At 41.3% G+C, this 14,410-nt stretch overlaps 1 protein-coding gene across 3 annotated transcripts in view; it reads right to left on the minus strand.

The window, feature by feature from the left end:
- The window catches only part of LOC125727986 (chromodomain Y-like protein 2), a 45,682-nt gene that overhangs the window by 19,809 nt on the left and 11,463 nt on the right, over positions 1 to 14,410 (minus strand). For 2 of the 3 annotated variants that reach the window (XM_049005007.1, XM_049005006.1), the window contains one exon: positions 3,873 to 4,356. The exons of the other annotated variant lie outside the window; for it this stretch is intronic. In XM_049005007.1, coding sequence (XP_048860964.1) covers positions 3,873 to 4,356 — 484 coding nt within the window. The remainder of the gene's footprint in view (positions 1 to 3,872; positions 4,357 to 14,410) is intronic. 3 annotated transcript variants of the gene reach the window in all.

Raw genomic sequence — 14,410 nt, forward strand, 5'->3', positions numbered from 1 at the left:
AACATGTCACATTCAGTAAAACAATTAATAATACATTGGACTAAACTGTGGAAAGCATGACATCTAATCTACATACAAAATAAATCTCTGGCAAAAAAACATATTCAGCAGCTCAATATCAAACCCCTCACATTACACATAAAAAAGCAAAATGTTTTAACAGGCAGCTTTCAAAAACAAATATTTAATATGGATGTATTCATTTCTGAAAATACTCCTTGTGCACATTAATAATATACACCCCTAGATGATCTAGCCAAAGGTTTTGTCACCAAAAACGATGGAAATAAGATGGAATGTCATTAAGGTATTTCCTCCACAAAGCAAACTACCCATGTTGAATTACTGAGTAAAACCAACAGAAAGCCATTGCATAATTATCCCTAAACCAATATACCACGAATGCAGCCAATATCAAGCTATATAAGATAACAATGAATTTGCAAAAAATTAATTCAACGGAGTGGAGATGGAGAGATGTTAAGAGGATGCAAATGCAGCAAGACAGTGCCCTGACTGGGAATTATTCACTCTTAATTCCCCATTAAATCTGACACAACAGTTCACACACGAGCCGTCTGCTAAAGTGACAGAAGCGTTTGGTTATTACAGTGGACCCTCCGAAAGGTCTGAGTTCAGGGAGATAAGAAACCTCAAAATCTAAATGTTTAGCTTAAGGGGGCAGTACAGGGGCCCAGTGGGTAGTGGTGTTACCTCACACCTCCGCTTTGCGCATGCTTTGTGTGCGTGTGTGTGTGTTTCTGTGTACGGATGGAGTTTGTTGACCCTGTGCCATACAAGTTTGCTCCAAGTACTCTGGTTTCCCCCCGAAGTGCAAAACACAGTATCCTGACTGGTGTCTTGCAGAGTGGGGCTTTTCCCGAACGTCTGACGTTCACGGACATTTTTTTTTTTTTTTAATCGTTTCCACTTGTTCTAGATGCAGATAGAACATGCAAACGTGAGGGGGTCGTAAAAACTTTTTAAATATATAGTTTTTGGAAATTAACCAACCCCTCCCCCAAACCCCCAGTGTTCAACAGCCCAGTGAAATACTGGCCTTGGACCACAGCCTGGCGACTGGGAACAAAAACAACAACAAATAAATAAATAAATAAATAAATAATAATAAAAAAATAATAAATAATAATAATAATAACATCAGCAGCAACAATAACAAAAGAACAAAAAGAGAAATAAAAACGAAAAATAAACATAACATCATGTGATTCTACCAGGTCATGCGATTTACATGTTAAAATGTAAAGTTTTAAAATACAAACAACTGCAGCTTAATTCCCATTAAATCCTTGTCTTGTCGTTACTTTGACTAGAACAAGTTTAACACACTTGCTGAGGAACCCAAAATCGATGCCGTCTTCATAACAAAAAAGAAACCCCGAGACGCTGATTACCATCTCCTTGGGCTTAACCACAGTCAGAGGAAGAACATAAAAACAGAAGTGGAGTTTCAATTCCCCTCCACTGTGAGAGGGGGTCCCCCGCAGGCTGACAGGGAGAGATTCCCAGTGGCTTTACGACAGCACCAACAGATTCAATTTGCAGTTCTAGTGCTTTCTGTGAACTCCGAGGTGGTGCATCCCTATTCTCTATGCCCACCACTGCCTCTGATCGATTCAGCCAGCAACCAAACACTGCTACTTGTTAAGGCTGCTTCATAGGATTATACAGTTAGTGGCATTAATAACAACGTGCTCGGGAAATCATGCAGTAAATCCCAGAGTATTACAGGAATACATTTTGCATGATACAGAGGCAGAAAGTCCTTTGACTGGAAGTGAGTAGCAATGCATCAGGAGCACAAAAGATGGCATGCTTGATGAATTTCAGCGCAAAAAAGAAAAAACTGTCCTATTTAAACATGCCCGATGGTGTGACCTTGTTCAGGGCGAAAAACCGAAGCAGTATTGGCGTTCGTTTTACAGAAGAGACCAGTCAGTAACAAACACAAATATTTGGGTGTTAAACACGCTTTTATCCATCGAGAATACACCCACTGCCTGCTGCCACTGTAGCATGACTCTACACAAAGCAGTTGAGTGTGCTGTGGTACGCGTATTCATAACTCCGCACTACCAAGGAATATCCTGGAGTAGAAGACTGAACCACAACCAGATCGCTTTCATCAGACCCCTCCCCCCAGTGTTTGTAATCTGTTTACTCCAAATCAGTGGGGAAGTATTCTCCAGGTTTCACTGGGAAAAAAGAAGCATAAACCTCTAATACACTGCCAAGGTCTGATCACTTTCCGTAACGGAGCGGGGGCTTTGGAGCTGCGGAGGGACTTTGAAATCGAGTCGCTGTTCCTTTTGACCCGGCTGACGTGGTTTGTGCAACTTATGACACCACCTGGATGGCTCCCCGGGAGAGTTCGTTCCGGGCATGTCCCACCGGGGGGAGAAGCCAGGAATGGGATCTCCCAAACGGCTTTGGCACATACAGGACTCCCCCATGAGAGAGCTTTGGTCTGACCTGCTGGGCTTGCAGTGCGAAGATGGGATATTTATTACGCAAGTGCTAATTACAGGCAGCCCCCAGGTTACCCAGAAGATCCATTATCTCAGTCTGTCTGTAAGTCAAATTTGTAGTCGGAAAAATAATAAAGTACACACTGCTACTAAAAACAGTAATATCCATCCATCCATCTTCTGTAACTGCTATTCGGTATTAAGGGTCACTGGAGCCAGGATAGGGGGCCAACCCATCACAGGGCGCACCCCCCACCATTCACTCAAACATGCACACTAATGGGCAATTTGGTAACTCCAATTAACATGCTTTTGGACTGCGGGGGGAAACCGGAGTACCTGGAGGAAACCTTATGACGACACGGGGAGAACATGCAGACTCCACATATACGGAGGCGTGAAGGAGTCTCGAATCCTGGGCCCCGAGGTGTCAGGCAACAGTGCTAACCACTGCACCACCATACCGCCTCTTAATAATAATACAGTAATAATTAAACTACATACAGTACTATACTGCACCTCTAGCCGACAAACCGGTGAAGTCACACACCGGTTTGATGAGCGTCACTAAGCCAAAGTTTCTAACTCAAATTTTTTATATAATAGACTTTATGGTAGTACAGCAAGTAGGTTTTGTCTGTAGGTTGGACGTTTCTTCAAAACACACACCTGTTTCAAACCGATAATTAATGAAAATTATAAGGCTTTGCCAGTGCTCGTTTAAATAGCTAATGTTATTAGACAATGGGAACTTTAATTATATAAACTTGGATAGAAAGGATGGCTATCTTTCTAAACACCTTATATGTTCATAAAAACAAGCGGAGTTTTTACAACCACAAAACCCAGTATTTTGAGATTAAACCTGCAAATCGACAAAAGTGATCAGTGACTTGTCTACAGTTTGTAGAACACGCAGGGTTTTCGAGAGGGTGTGGGATACCCCAGGGTCCCAAATGTGTGCCCGAACCGATCTTACAACCAAGTAATCCAGATAAAGACCATCCCGTTTCCTTACTTATCATGGCCTGTTGACATCAGCTTTTTCACAGTTTGTTGGAATCACACACTGGAAGAGTAGACTGTATAATAATATGAAATATTATGCATGTTATACTATGCATTATACAGATATTTCTCATAAATCAAATACATATAATTATCATCCTGTGACTATCAGGAAAGACACTTAACTCTTTGGTTAATATCTACAGGGATAGAATTAGTCAGAGTTTAAAACTGTACACTGAGTCACTTTGGGTAAACTGGTCTTACTGAGTAACCATGACGATACATTTAGTTCTCTTGCCATTTACTGAAGCATGACAGTGTTGTTTAGACCCTCATATGCATGGTAAGAACAATGTAAAAGGAAAGCCTCACCTATTTCATTCAGCAGGGGTGTTTTTGTAACATCCAGGTCCTGCATCATTTTGTCCACTGGGGCGGCGCCGTCGTAGTCCAAGGCATTGATGTCCCCATTCTCCACCCCATTGTGCACCTTCTGCACAGGCAGAGGCTGCAGTTCGCCGGACGCCGTCCTATAAGTCACAGTCTTGGTCACCCTGTCTCCTGCCTGCTTGCTGGTGCCACTGCTGATCTTCCTGGGCTTCAGCGTGACCCCCGTGCCGCTCCTCTTCTTCCTCCGCGCCTCCCCCCGGCCCCGCACGGCCTCGCTCGGTCTAGCTGGCCTGGGCCGCTTGTCCCGCTGGAGACGGAGGCTGTTGAACTGGTCGATGAACTCCTCGCAGTGCAGCAGATGGTTCTCGGGCTCCCAGGTATCCTCACTGCTGCCGTAGCCTTTCCACCGGATCAGGTATTCCCACTTGCCCTTCTTGTTCCTGCGCTTGTCTACTATTCGCTCTACCTGAGGCAACACAATTGCAGGAAACACGACAGGGGGGCAGAGTCAGCACCACCGCTATTGGAGCGTATATTACTCCATAAAAGCAAATGGCCTGAGGAGAGCTTATCAACACTCCACACTTCCATAAATTTTTACAGGCTCTCCCAACCATCAACAGACTTAATAGATGTGTAAGCATGCTGGAGGGCCAAACAAGAGAGCACTTCACCAACATGAAGCCATTTAACAGTGGCTTCATTCCCAACATTAAGGCCAGCAAAACACCTGAACCAAATCAAAACATCATCATGCGGAGAGGCTGAACGATGCAATCAGAAAAGTAAAGAGGGACTGACACTTATTCACATTTCTGCTCATGTCATTTTAATTAAAAGTCAAAGTGAAACCAGAAGGACAACACTAAAGATCACAGTCCTAAAATACCTTTAAATAGCTAATGTTACCGCATGGCCGACAAACGACATAAGCCAAAGAACAGGGATACGTGCAGAAAGCAGCTACAAAGAAGCAGAAAGCGAAGTAGCTAGAAAATATAACATTATTAAAATTCACCAAAATACACTGCAGCGTGTGGGTTTGCAGCATCTCTAAGGGAGGCTAATAAAAACAAACTTGATTTTTCAACTAGGCTGTTTCACAAGGCTGAATGACCCCATGAGCTGGTTCAGATTAGCGAACATGTTGACAAGAGTGATAATCCTGTATCTGACTCCTGAGATCTTCTGTAGTTTTGCTTAGGAGTACTTTCTTCCTGTAGGAAGACGAGAGAAAATGTTAAGAAACCAAGAGGAGAAGCAGAAGACTAAATCTTCTTGAGCCCCCGGGCCAATAGGGGTTGATATATGTGGGGGGCTGTAATGGGTTGAGTCCGAACCCCGTACAAGACAAGAGCTCCTTAAACACCGAGGCTAATATTTGGGCCATCGCAGTGGAATTGGCTTAAATTCAGGAAGTTCGGACACCGCACAGCATTCCTATGTTTAAAGTATAGTACATATCTATAAAACTACCAAACGTTTAATAAAAGTATTTAAATTAACTGAACAAAAAAAAAAAAAAACACCATAAATGGCTCTGTGCGCTTCGCTGTGACCAAATGAGGTTCAAACTGCTTCCATTCCATCTCATCTTCAACAATTTAAAGGTAGGAACAAAATAAAGAGGTGGGGATGAATGACTGGCAGACAGCAATCAGCAATTCAGGAAGAGCACGGCGCTGGAGAGCAAAGTGCACGGTTTTCACTGCTGTTAACTACATCCGCAGCGGCCTGCTGGGCAGTATATGCCAAAGCAAATTACTTGGCTTGATGTACAGTAAGCTGCCATTTATTCCTCTAAACACTGTGAAACCCTTGTAATCCAAAGTATACAAACTCATGGCGATCAAACTGGATTATTAGCCATTTAGCAGGACCTAACGACAACATACATGGACCAAACCAGAAAAGAACCACCGAGAATCTGTGGATGGCAGATTCTCACTTTCTGTTTTCTAATCGATATCTTAATCATCCAGCCGGAACGGCCTACAGCCATATTGTGAAAATGGAGAATAATGCATAGTCACATTGTTTGGCTAAAAAACTTTCATCCAATTAGAATAGTACAGGGCATCCATGGGTCAATGACGTCATGCTAATTGTTTGTGTCTTAAATCGATTTTGAGAGAATATTTCGGGGATGATGGCAAAAGAACTTAACCAAATAATTTCAAAAGTGAAATTCTCAATAAAACGTGCTTTCAACTAGTCTGGTGTAACCTTACATTAGATGTAAGATAACTTAATAGGAAATAGTAGTAACAAAACACCATTGTTCTGAATATTATAATTAATTTGGAGAATCATGTTAGTCAGGTTAACTTCCTGCTTATTCAAGGAGCCATTTTGTTCAAATTGTGAAACAGGAAATAATATCAGAGAGAAGGACCCTTGGTGACCCTAACTGCATGCCAAGCTTCGTAACTGTAAAATAGCAGATAATTTGACATTTTTAGGGTATGGTTTTGGCATTAGGTTCACATGTCAAATGGTATGACCCCAGGAAAACATCGACAATTCACGATAATTATAAAAACCAGTATTTACTTCAAAAATTCACACTTAGGCCATGTACTTACACAGGAGCCATGGTAATGACTATAAAATTTGATTTTAAATTCGAAATGTCTAATTTTGTAACCAGTTACACCATTTGACTCCTATTACAAGTCTGTCTTAGAGGCCACTTAGAGGCTGAATAAATGTAATATAAAATAACTCACTATGTGGAACTGTTTTCAGTTTTATATGTATGTAGCTTCATAATGTAGCAGAACGGTGACTGTTGAACATCTACGGCAGCATTTAAAAAAACCTTAAACTCCAATAATTCACTGATAGGAGAAATGTTCATATTTCATAATTAATATAATGATGCCTCTTTTCCCCTAATATATAGCCTCGTCATGAGCATTAGTGATCCTGCTGCAAGGGCCAATTAATTTGCCAAAGGGTGTGAAAGGTAAGTTACGCACATACACAGACACACAAGACACCGACGGACAAACACACAGACATGTTTTTACCCTGAATCTTTCTTGCTAGACATTTTTCTTAACTGAAATCATGACTGAGGTCATGGGTGGATTGCCCATCCAGGTTGGGGATGAATTACTGCCTCAAGCGGAGGAGTTTAAGTATCTCGGGGTCTTGTTCAAGCATGAGGGAAGAAAGGAGCAGGAGATCGACATGCGGTTCAGTGCTGCGCTAGCAGTTATTCAGATGCTGTACCATTCTGTAGTGGTAAAGCGAGAGCTGAGCAGGAAGTCAAAGCTATTGATTTACTGGTCAATCTGCGTTCCTACCCTCACTTATAGTCACGAGCTTTGGGTAGTAACCCAAAGAATGAGACTGCGGTATGAGCAGCAGAAATGAGGTCTCTTCGCAGGCTGTCTGGGCTCAGCCTTAGAGGTGAGGAGCTCGGACTTCTGGGAGGGGCTCGAAATAGAGTCGCTTCTCCTCCACATCAATGGGAGCCGGCTGAGGAGGTTCATGCGTCTATCTAGGATGCCTGCTGAGGTGTTACAGGCATTAGAAGGCAGCTGGGAAGAGGGAAATCCGGGCCTTCCTGTTCAGACGGCTGTCCCCACTATCCGAGCCCAGAAAAGCGGGAGAAAATGGATGGATGGAATTACAGTAGAAGACATGCATTCCTGATTCTTGTTGTTATATGCTTTTTTCTATACTATAAAATAAAACACCAAGTTCAGTTGACCTTGTTGACTATCATGCTTGATTTTCAATGTCAATTTCTTCCACAAACAAAACCCTTTGACTGTTGAAGCAACATGGTCAGGTGGTCTAACTGGTTTGTCTCAATTATCATAATCAGTACCTTTCATAAAAATATGATAATATATAGGAAAAATTATGTGGAATAAAATGCAATCCTCTATTACAGAGTAATACGTTTTTTTTTAAATATATTTTTTTCATAATTTGTCAAAGGGTATTTAGAAAACAGGTGTTTTAAGCATATGTCCTGCTCAATAATGCAAAAAACTTAGAGATAACTCTAATAAAATCTGTTTTTGCGATATTTTAAAATGTAATTATGAAGCAATTATTTTTTATGGAGTACGCTTACACTGTAGGTGGACAAATATTTAATATTTCTCATTCTTTTGTGGTTACACCATTTAACATTTTCAGGTGCATACAGTCTTAGCTCTCGAAAAAAAAAAATTGTGCAAAATCATTTCAAATGACATGAAATGAAGATGAATACAGAAATTCCATTTCAACATAAGCGGTGTAAGCTTGTAAAACAAGCTTTTAAAAGATCTTAATTGCTCATCTTGCCAAACCTTATTTGTCACTGTGCCACATTCTTACATTTTAATCTAATAGCTGATGCTCTATTACTATTCTGCCATTTCTTTCTTACAGAGACGCTACAAAGTCCCGTTTTCCACCATGTGTTACAGTGGCTTTCTGACCGGGCGGCGGCCCAGAGTGGGGGGGGGAGAGAGGAGAGCCACTGAAGGTGCCATCGAGGCTACAGCTTTCATCCGAGTGCCATGAATCACTCATACAGAGGACAGGCAGGATGTAAAACACCACCATTAACACCAACCACAAATCTCCAGCTGGAAATCTGCTTGCATCCCAGTTATTTTCACAGCCATAACCATGGATGGCACCCAAACTCCATCCTGGTGGGGGGGGGGGGGGGGGGGGGGGGCAGACAGCCATTTCTGTCAACAAAGAACTGGGCGAATAATGTACACAAAGTCATCTTCAAACTGAATATTTTCAGCCACACTATTACTGTTCAATTTTGCCTGGAGGAAAATCTTAAAAACATTTTTTGATAACCACGATTATGATTTAATACCACATAACAGGCAAGCAAAGCAGAAATACAATTTCTTTACAAATGTTATGATTTCTTTCAGGCAAACTCTCAGTATTAAAGACCAGAAAATATAGCAGCATTTTTCACGTTTAGATAAGTGAAGTGAAGGTGATAGAATGAATGTATGATGTTTAGCTTACAAAACATAAACAAATCTATAGTCATGCATTGAAAGAAAAGTCCCATAAACTTTGAACTGAATTAGCACGGTGTCATTTTCCTTTCCACAATAGATATTTCATGTCCTGGAAATACTGCTGAATTGATGATGAATAATTGCTAATCTGTCAGGCACCCCTGAGTTGCCGAGTTCGCTGCTGCTCCAATCGATTTCTCCACTGTGTCACTCGCTTTACATGACAAAGGAAGCTGGTCAATAGGGACACAGATGAGGGGAGGAGGCTGTAGGGGAAGTTCGCACACAGTCGGAAATGACTGTCACCGGAATAATGGGTTAAACAAATAAACATAAACCAACATGACACCAAACACAGATCACAATAAGGCAGAAATGACAACGTGACCAAAGATTTGTACAAGAGCGACCTAAACACTGACGTGTGCTCTCATGCCGATCCGCTTGCATGCTCCCTGTATGACCCTCATTCCGTGAAGGACACCCAGGCATCCAGAGAATAGATCAGCCATGGCGATAATTTGTGCTGATTCATTTGCCAGCGCCGATATCACTAGGCTTGCCTACGCGATGGCCTGCGCCTGAGAGATAGGATGCAGGTGGGAGAGGAGGGTTTCACAACCACACAACCACGCGGCCACGTAATAATCACTGACTGCCAAATAGTGAATTTTAATGATTAAACTGAAATGTAATGTAGAGGCGGAAATCATCACTGTGGGCGCCAGCAGTCCTACTGCTAGGACCCACAGAGCACTTAATGCTCTTACATCAGCCCTGTGCGGAGTTCTTCCCCATTCACTCTTTGTTGGGAAAAAGCAGGATAATGAGCAGAAGTCTGAGGTACTTGGAATAAGCTCAGATTTAGTTCACGCTTGTGTTTTCTTTTTTTAGCCAACTCAACAAGACACAACGAAAGCGAACAGGTTTTAATTAATCTTTAACATCGCCACAGCAATCGATTACCAGCCTGAGTGCCTTCAGCCAACGTTATGTGAAGGTCTTCTCAAAATCGACGTTCTTACTGTGACGTTATTGGAACATTTTTTTCCACATCTTACATTTTCACAAAGGCTCTGTCGATGACAGAACGATAACGGTATTACCCGAATATCCTTTTTACGCAATTAATGTTGAAAAACATTGTTTTATAATATAACTATCATATTTATCTTTATATTACTTGTGCATTCTGCAAGTGCGCCGGCCAGCCTTGAACCCATGACCTTTGCGGTGTAGAGCCACAGCGCTACCTGCTCTGCTACCTGCTCTGCTACCTGCTCGTCTTTATCTTAATAGTATCTGTTGTAGTAGCAGGATAATGTTCCAGGAAAATCAGGAAAAAGTCGAACGTTTCCATCCCTTTATCGTGTTGTTAGTGGGGTAACATCCACTAACTGCAGCTGGACAGGCCGCCTTGACTGGGTGTAGCTGGGTGGATCTGAGACAGCTGGAGTCATGTTCTTCAGAACAATGGCTGTGTTTGTGTTAGAAGAGGTTTCCTGTGCATTTCTTTGTGGTTTTTGCACCTCTCTTCGTCACGTTCAATAACCAGGGTCATGATCCAATTTTACATTTCACTTGCATTAGTTCTGCTTAAATCCTGCCCTCCCGCACCTCATTCATATCTTACAGTAGACCTTGATCCCACGCCCTGTTACACAAAATACATTTATGATCTGTTTCTATGGATAATACTGAAAAAATCATCATCTTCACAAGTATCTCAACCACACTTCCTTGTTTTTCTTACTGTGTAATACTTTGGCCCAAACCACAAAGTTGTATCTGTTCATCTAAAACGTTCATGAAGGCATTTAAGATTTTAGAATTTGATGAGATAAACATTTTGAGGCATGTATGACAAACAAAAAAGTCAGCTGGTTTGGGCTCCTCGCTCCCATATGACGAAACAAAAGTGCCCCGAGGAGGAGCAGTCAAGGCTGACCGACGTATCTGACTTTGACTGGAGGTGATAAGAGATGGGGGAGAACGCGGAGCTCTGCCTGTTTATGTCACATGACATACCTATGTACGCAAAGCAGCTGACGTCAGAGTGAATGCCGTTCGTCAATAAATCTCCATTGAAAGCAGAAGCAGAAGAACGTACAGAACAATGTATTTTATAAACGTATATATGACAGCACGCAGAAGTCATACTCTGCCCAGAAGGACAATATTTTCCGTTCTCTCTATGACAAAAAAACTACTGAAAAATAATTCTGCTTAAGTAATGAACCAAGTCTTTTGCCCCTGGGGGGCACAGTTACTGCTGGCTACAGATAAGCACAAGCTCACTGCTGCATACTGCCTATCATATAGCTCCCTTATCCATGACTGTGACATTTCCTATACTGGTCTAACTGGAACTGCCTGATGCATTTTTCATCAATAGCAAGGGAGACTCTGCTATGCACTTTTTAAGGTGACGAACCCATATATATCACCAAGGATGAGCTGTAGGCTTTGCGGTTTACATCTGTGGAAATTTTATGTCTATGCTCCTTCCAATGCTGATATGTGCTGCCACTGTTTTATTATGATGACAAACACTTTTGTGGACTTTTTCCACGCCTGGTTTTTGTTTAACACGATGCATGAAACAAACACGAATATGCCTGTATGCTGTTTATTCACAGGTACACCCATGCAAACACATAAAAAAAATCACAGATTTTCCAAATGACTGCAGATATAAGGGTTGTACGCAAATATATACGGACGCTTGGCCGCTGTTTGCAATTCTACACGTGTCATTAAGAGTGAGCTCGGCTTCTAGACGGGACCTCACAGACAGGATAACTGCATGTGTATGTGAAGGGCTGGCTCATTGTTTAGGCTGTGAACGCGGTAGATGTGTTCAAAAGAAATATAAAGGAAGAGAATAATGAATGAATCGGAGCGTCATACTGTGGACTCATTTGAGAAGCATGACACATTTAGTAGGCAGCAACACACAGCAGCTGGAGCACAAGCCAATCAATGAAAAACAAAACCCATTGTGGGCAGTTTGTGCGTAAGCCTCGCTGGCTAGGATATGACAAATGGCTCTGTAGGAGCTACATGCATGTTCTGCTTGTTTACGCTGGGTAATACTGTTGGCTTAGTTGTTGCATAACAGCCACGCTCATCTGCGCTGACGTTCCTTCAGCCGTCTGCATTTTCACTACTATTTTCTCATTTGGAAGATCATGCTTTTGATTCCGGATTCACATTTGACATGTTCAATCTAGCAGATGTTAATAGCATATGTCTGATGTTCTACTGTAGAACCATCTAGTACACAGTAATCAAACTCTGAAAGAACGTGAACAAAACAAGCATTTGTATAGCATTTCGGTAGAACGAGTAATTTGTTCAGAAAGAAGTTCAGCCCAATCTCGATTTGCGTAAAACCAGCTCACATAAATCTGGTCTTATGCAAAAAATATCTGAGATACATAAAAGTTTGTGAAAGCACTAATGCAAAAATATTTTATTCAATATGTGTTCTTTAGAAATACTTTTATTAGTGTATTGTTGCCTTGTGTTTTTTGGTGTTAGGAGACCTGAATGTTATGGGGGGTATATCTGACTTACGTAAAATTTGACTTACGTAAGAGTTTGTAGAACAACTTACTTCTAGAACTGTTTCAATAACATTCTTACAGTTACCATACTCTTCGGAGACAATGCATGTAGTGTAGTGAGCAAGGTTTACAGTCAGTCCCAAAGGTCTTCTTTCAGTAAAAACTGACTACGCACAGCATCCTTAGACACTTGGTTGCATTAACTGTTATTTCACTACTTCTGTGAGTGCAGTATTTTATTCAACATAAGACAGTAGGACAGCAGCCAAAAAAGCTAAAAAGAGTAAATAAAAATGGTATGGCTCATAATGAAGAGTCACATGGACATGTTTATTACGGAAGGCTTTATATATCCCATACATGCATAAGGGGGCACTCAGTGCACAGATAACCATCTAGCAAGGCAATTAACAGGGGGATGCACTTCTTTAAAAGGGCCATATTATTTTATAGCTTAGTTAATAAAAGTAAATTACAGTTTATATGACTGCATTTGTTTGATCTCTTGAAGCAACAAAAATATAGGTAAGTGACTCAAATCTAGGATATTAGGAATTTTATATGAAGTAATTTTAGACTTCCCTAGGTCTATATGAGAATACAAAAAATACAACCAACTGTATGAATTACGAAATGTGTTTTCGATCATTTCTTATATTATGCTTATTTGCAAAAACAGAATGAGATACCAAATCTGTCATATCGTCCAGCGTACACTATGCCGGCAGAAGCTTCTCCTCCTCAGTTCCTAGCAACTTCTCACCCATTCAAACAGAAGCAGAGTTAAAAATAATTAAAAAAATAATGCATGTCGTAGGGACACTGGTGTGTAGCGCGCTTCCAAGCGCACACACTGTTCAGAAAAGCAAAGTGAGCCAACGAGCCCCGTTTCCCAGCTGCGTGCCAACAACAATGGACACTCAAATATCACGTAGGACTATGAGTCACAGCAATGCTGCTCATCGACATTATCTCACCACTTCCTGGTTGTAAACTCATACGCAGTTCACAGAGGAATTCTTTCAACTTAGCCCTGAGCAGAGTAAGAATACCATAGAAAAGCTGCATTTAAATGAAATAAATTCACATATCTCACACCAAATCATTTTCTCCATGCATTGAACAACTTGGTGGCCATGTATTCATAAGCTTTCAGGAGTAGCAAGAACAGGCATTTGACAGATAGACATCATGGCTCGCTACAACGGGGTTCCCTAGTTCCGGATACCTGCAGGGTCTGAATCCAGCGTATGGGAGTTTTACTTATAGAAAACTGATTGGCCCCGCCTCCTCTGGCTGCTTGGGTTTACTTTCTCAAAAATCTGATTGGTTAACTCTCTGAACCAATAAATTTTCCTTCTACCAACAGAATATTTTTGGGTAAGAAAAACACCCATGAACCTGAATCCAACACAGTTTGCAGATTTCCGTTCTCAAACACATTTTGATTAAGCTGTGTTCCAAACTGCCCTTCCAGTACTGGAATTGGGTAACCCTGCTCTATAGGATGCTTACAATCTAACATTCAACTCAGCACTGACGAAAGCAGCAATCCATAAACATTCAGACAATTCAGCCATGCATCCATGATGTAATCGCTTATCTTGGTCATGGTCGCAGGGACTCCAACTCCAAGTACCCTGAGTAACTAGGAGCTAAAATTCTGACTGCAGAGTTTCAGTTTTGTAGAGCTACTCTATTTGAGCTATTGTTCTTGGCTGTATTTTGCATATAAGGCTACCTTTTTGTAAAAATATATATTAAGAATAGAAATTAGATCAACTGCTGAAATTAAGCAAATCAGAGATCAGTGTTTGGTAATTGCTAATTTTCAAAACAAGGCATGTTAAATGAAAGAATAGTTGAGACAAAAATTCTGCCACATGGAAGAATCATTTGGGGGAGGTCTGGCCTGGCAGTGGTAAGAAGCTCTCCTTCCTCTCTGAGCACA

Source organism: Brienomyrus brachyistius, unplaced genomic scaffold (assembly GCF_023856365.1).
Source record: "Brienomyrus brachyistius isolate T26 unplaced genomic scaffold, BBRACH_0.4 scaffold142, whole genome shotgun sequence".
NCBI lineage: Eukaryota > Metazoa > Chordata > Actinopteri > Osteoglossiformes > Mormyridae > Brienomyrus > Brienomyrus brachyistius.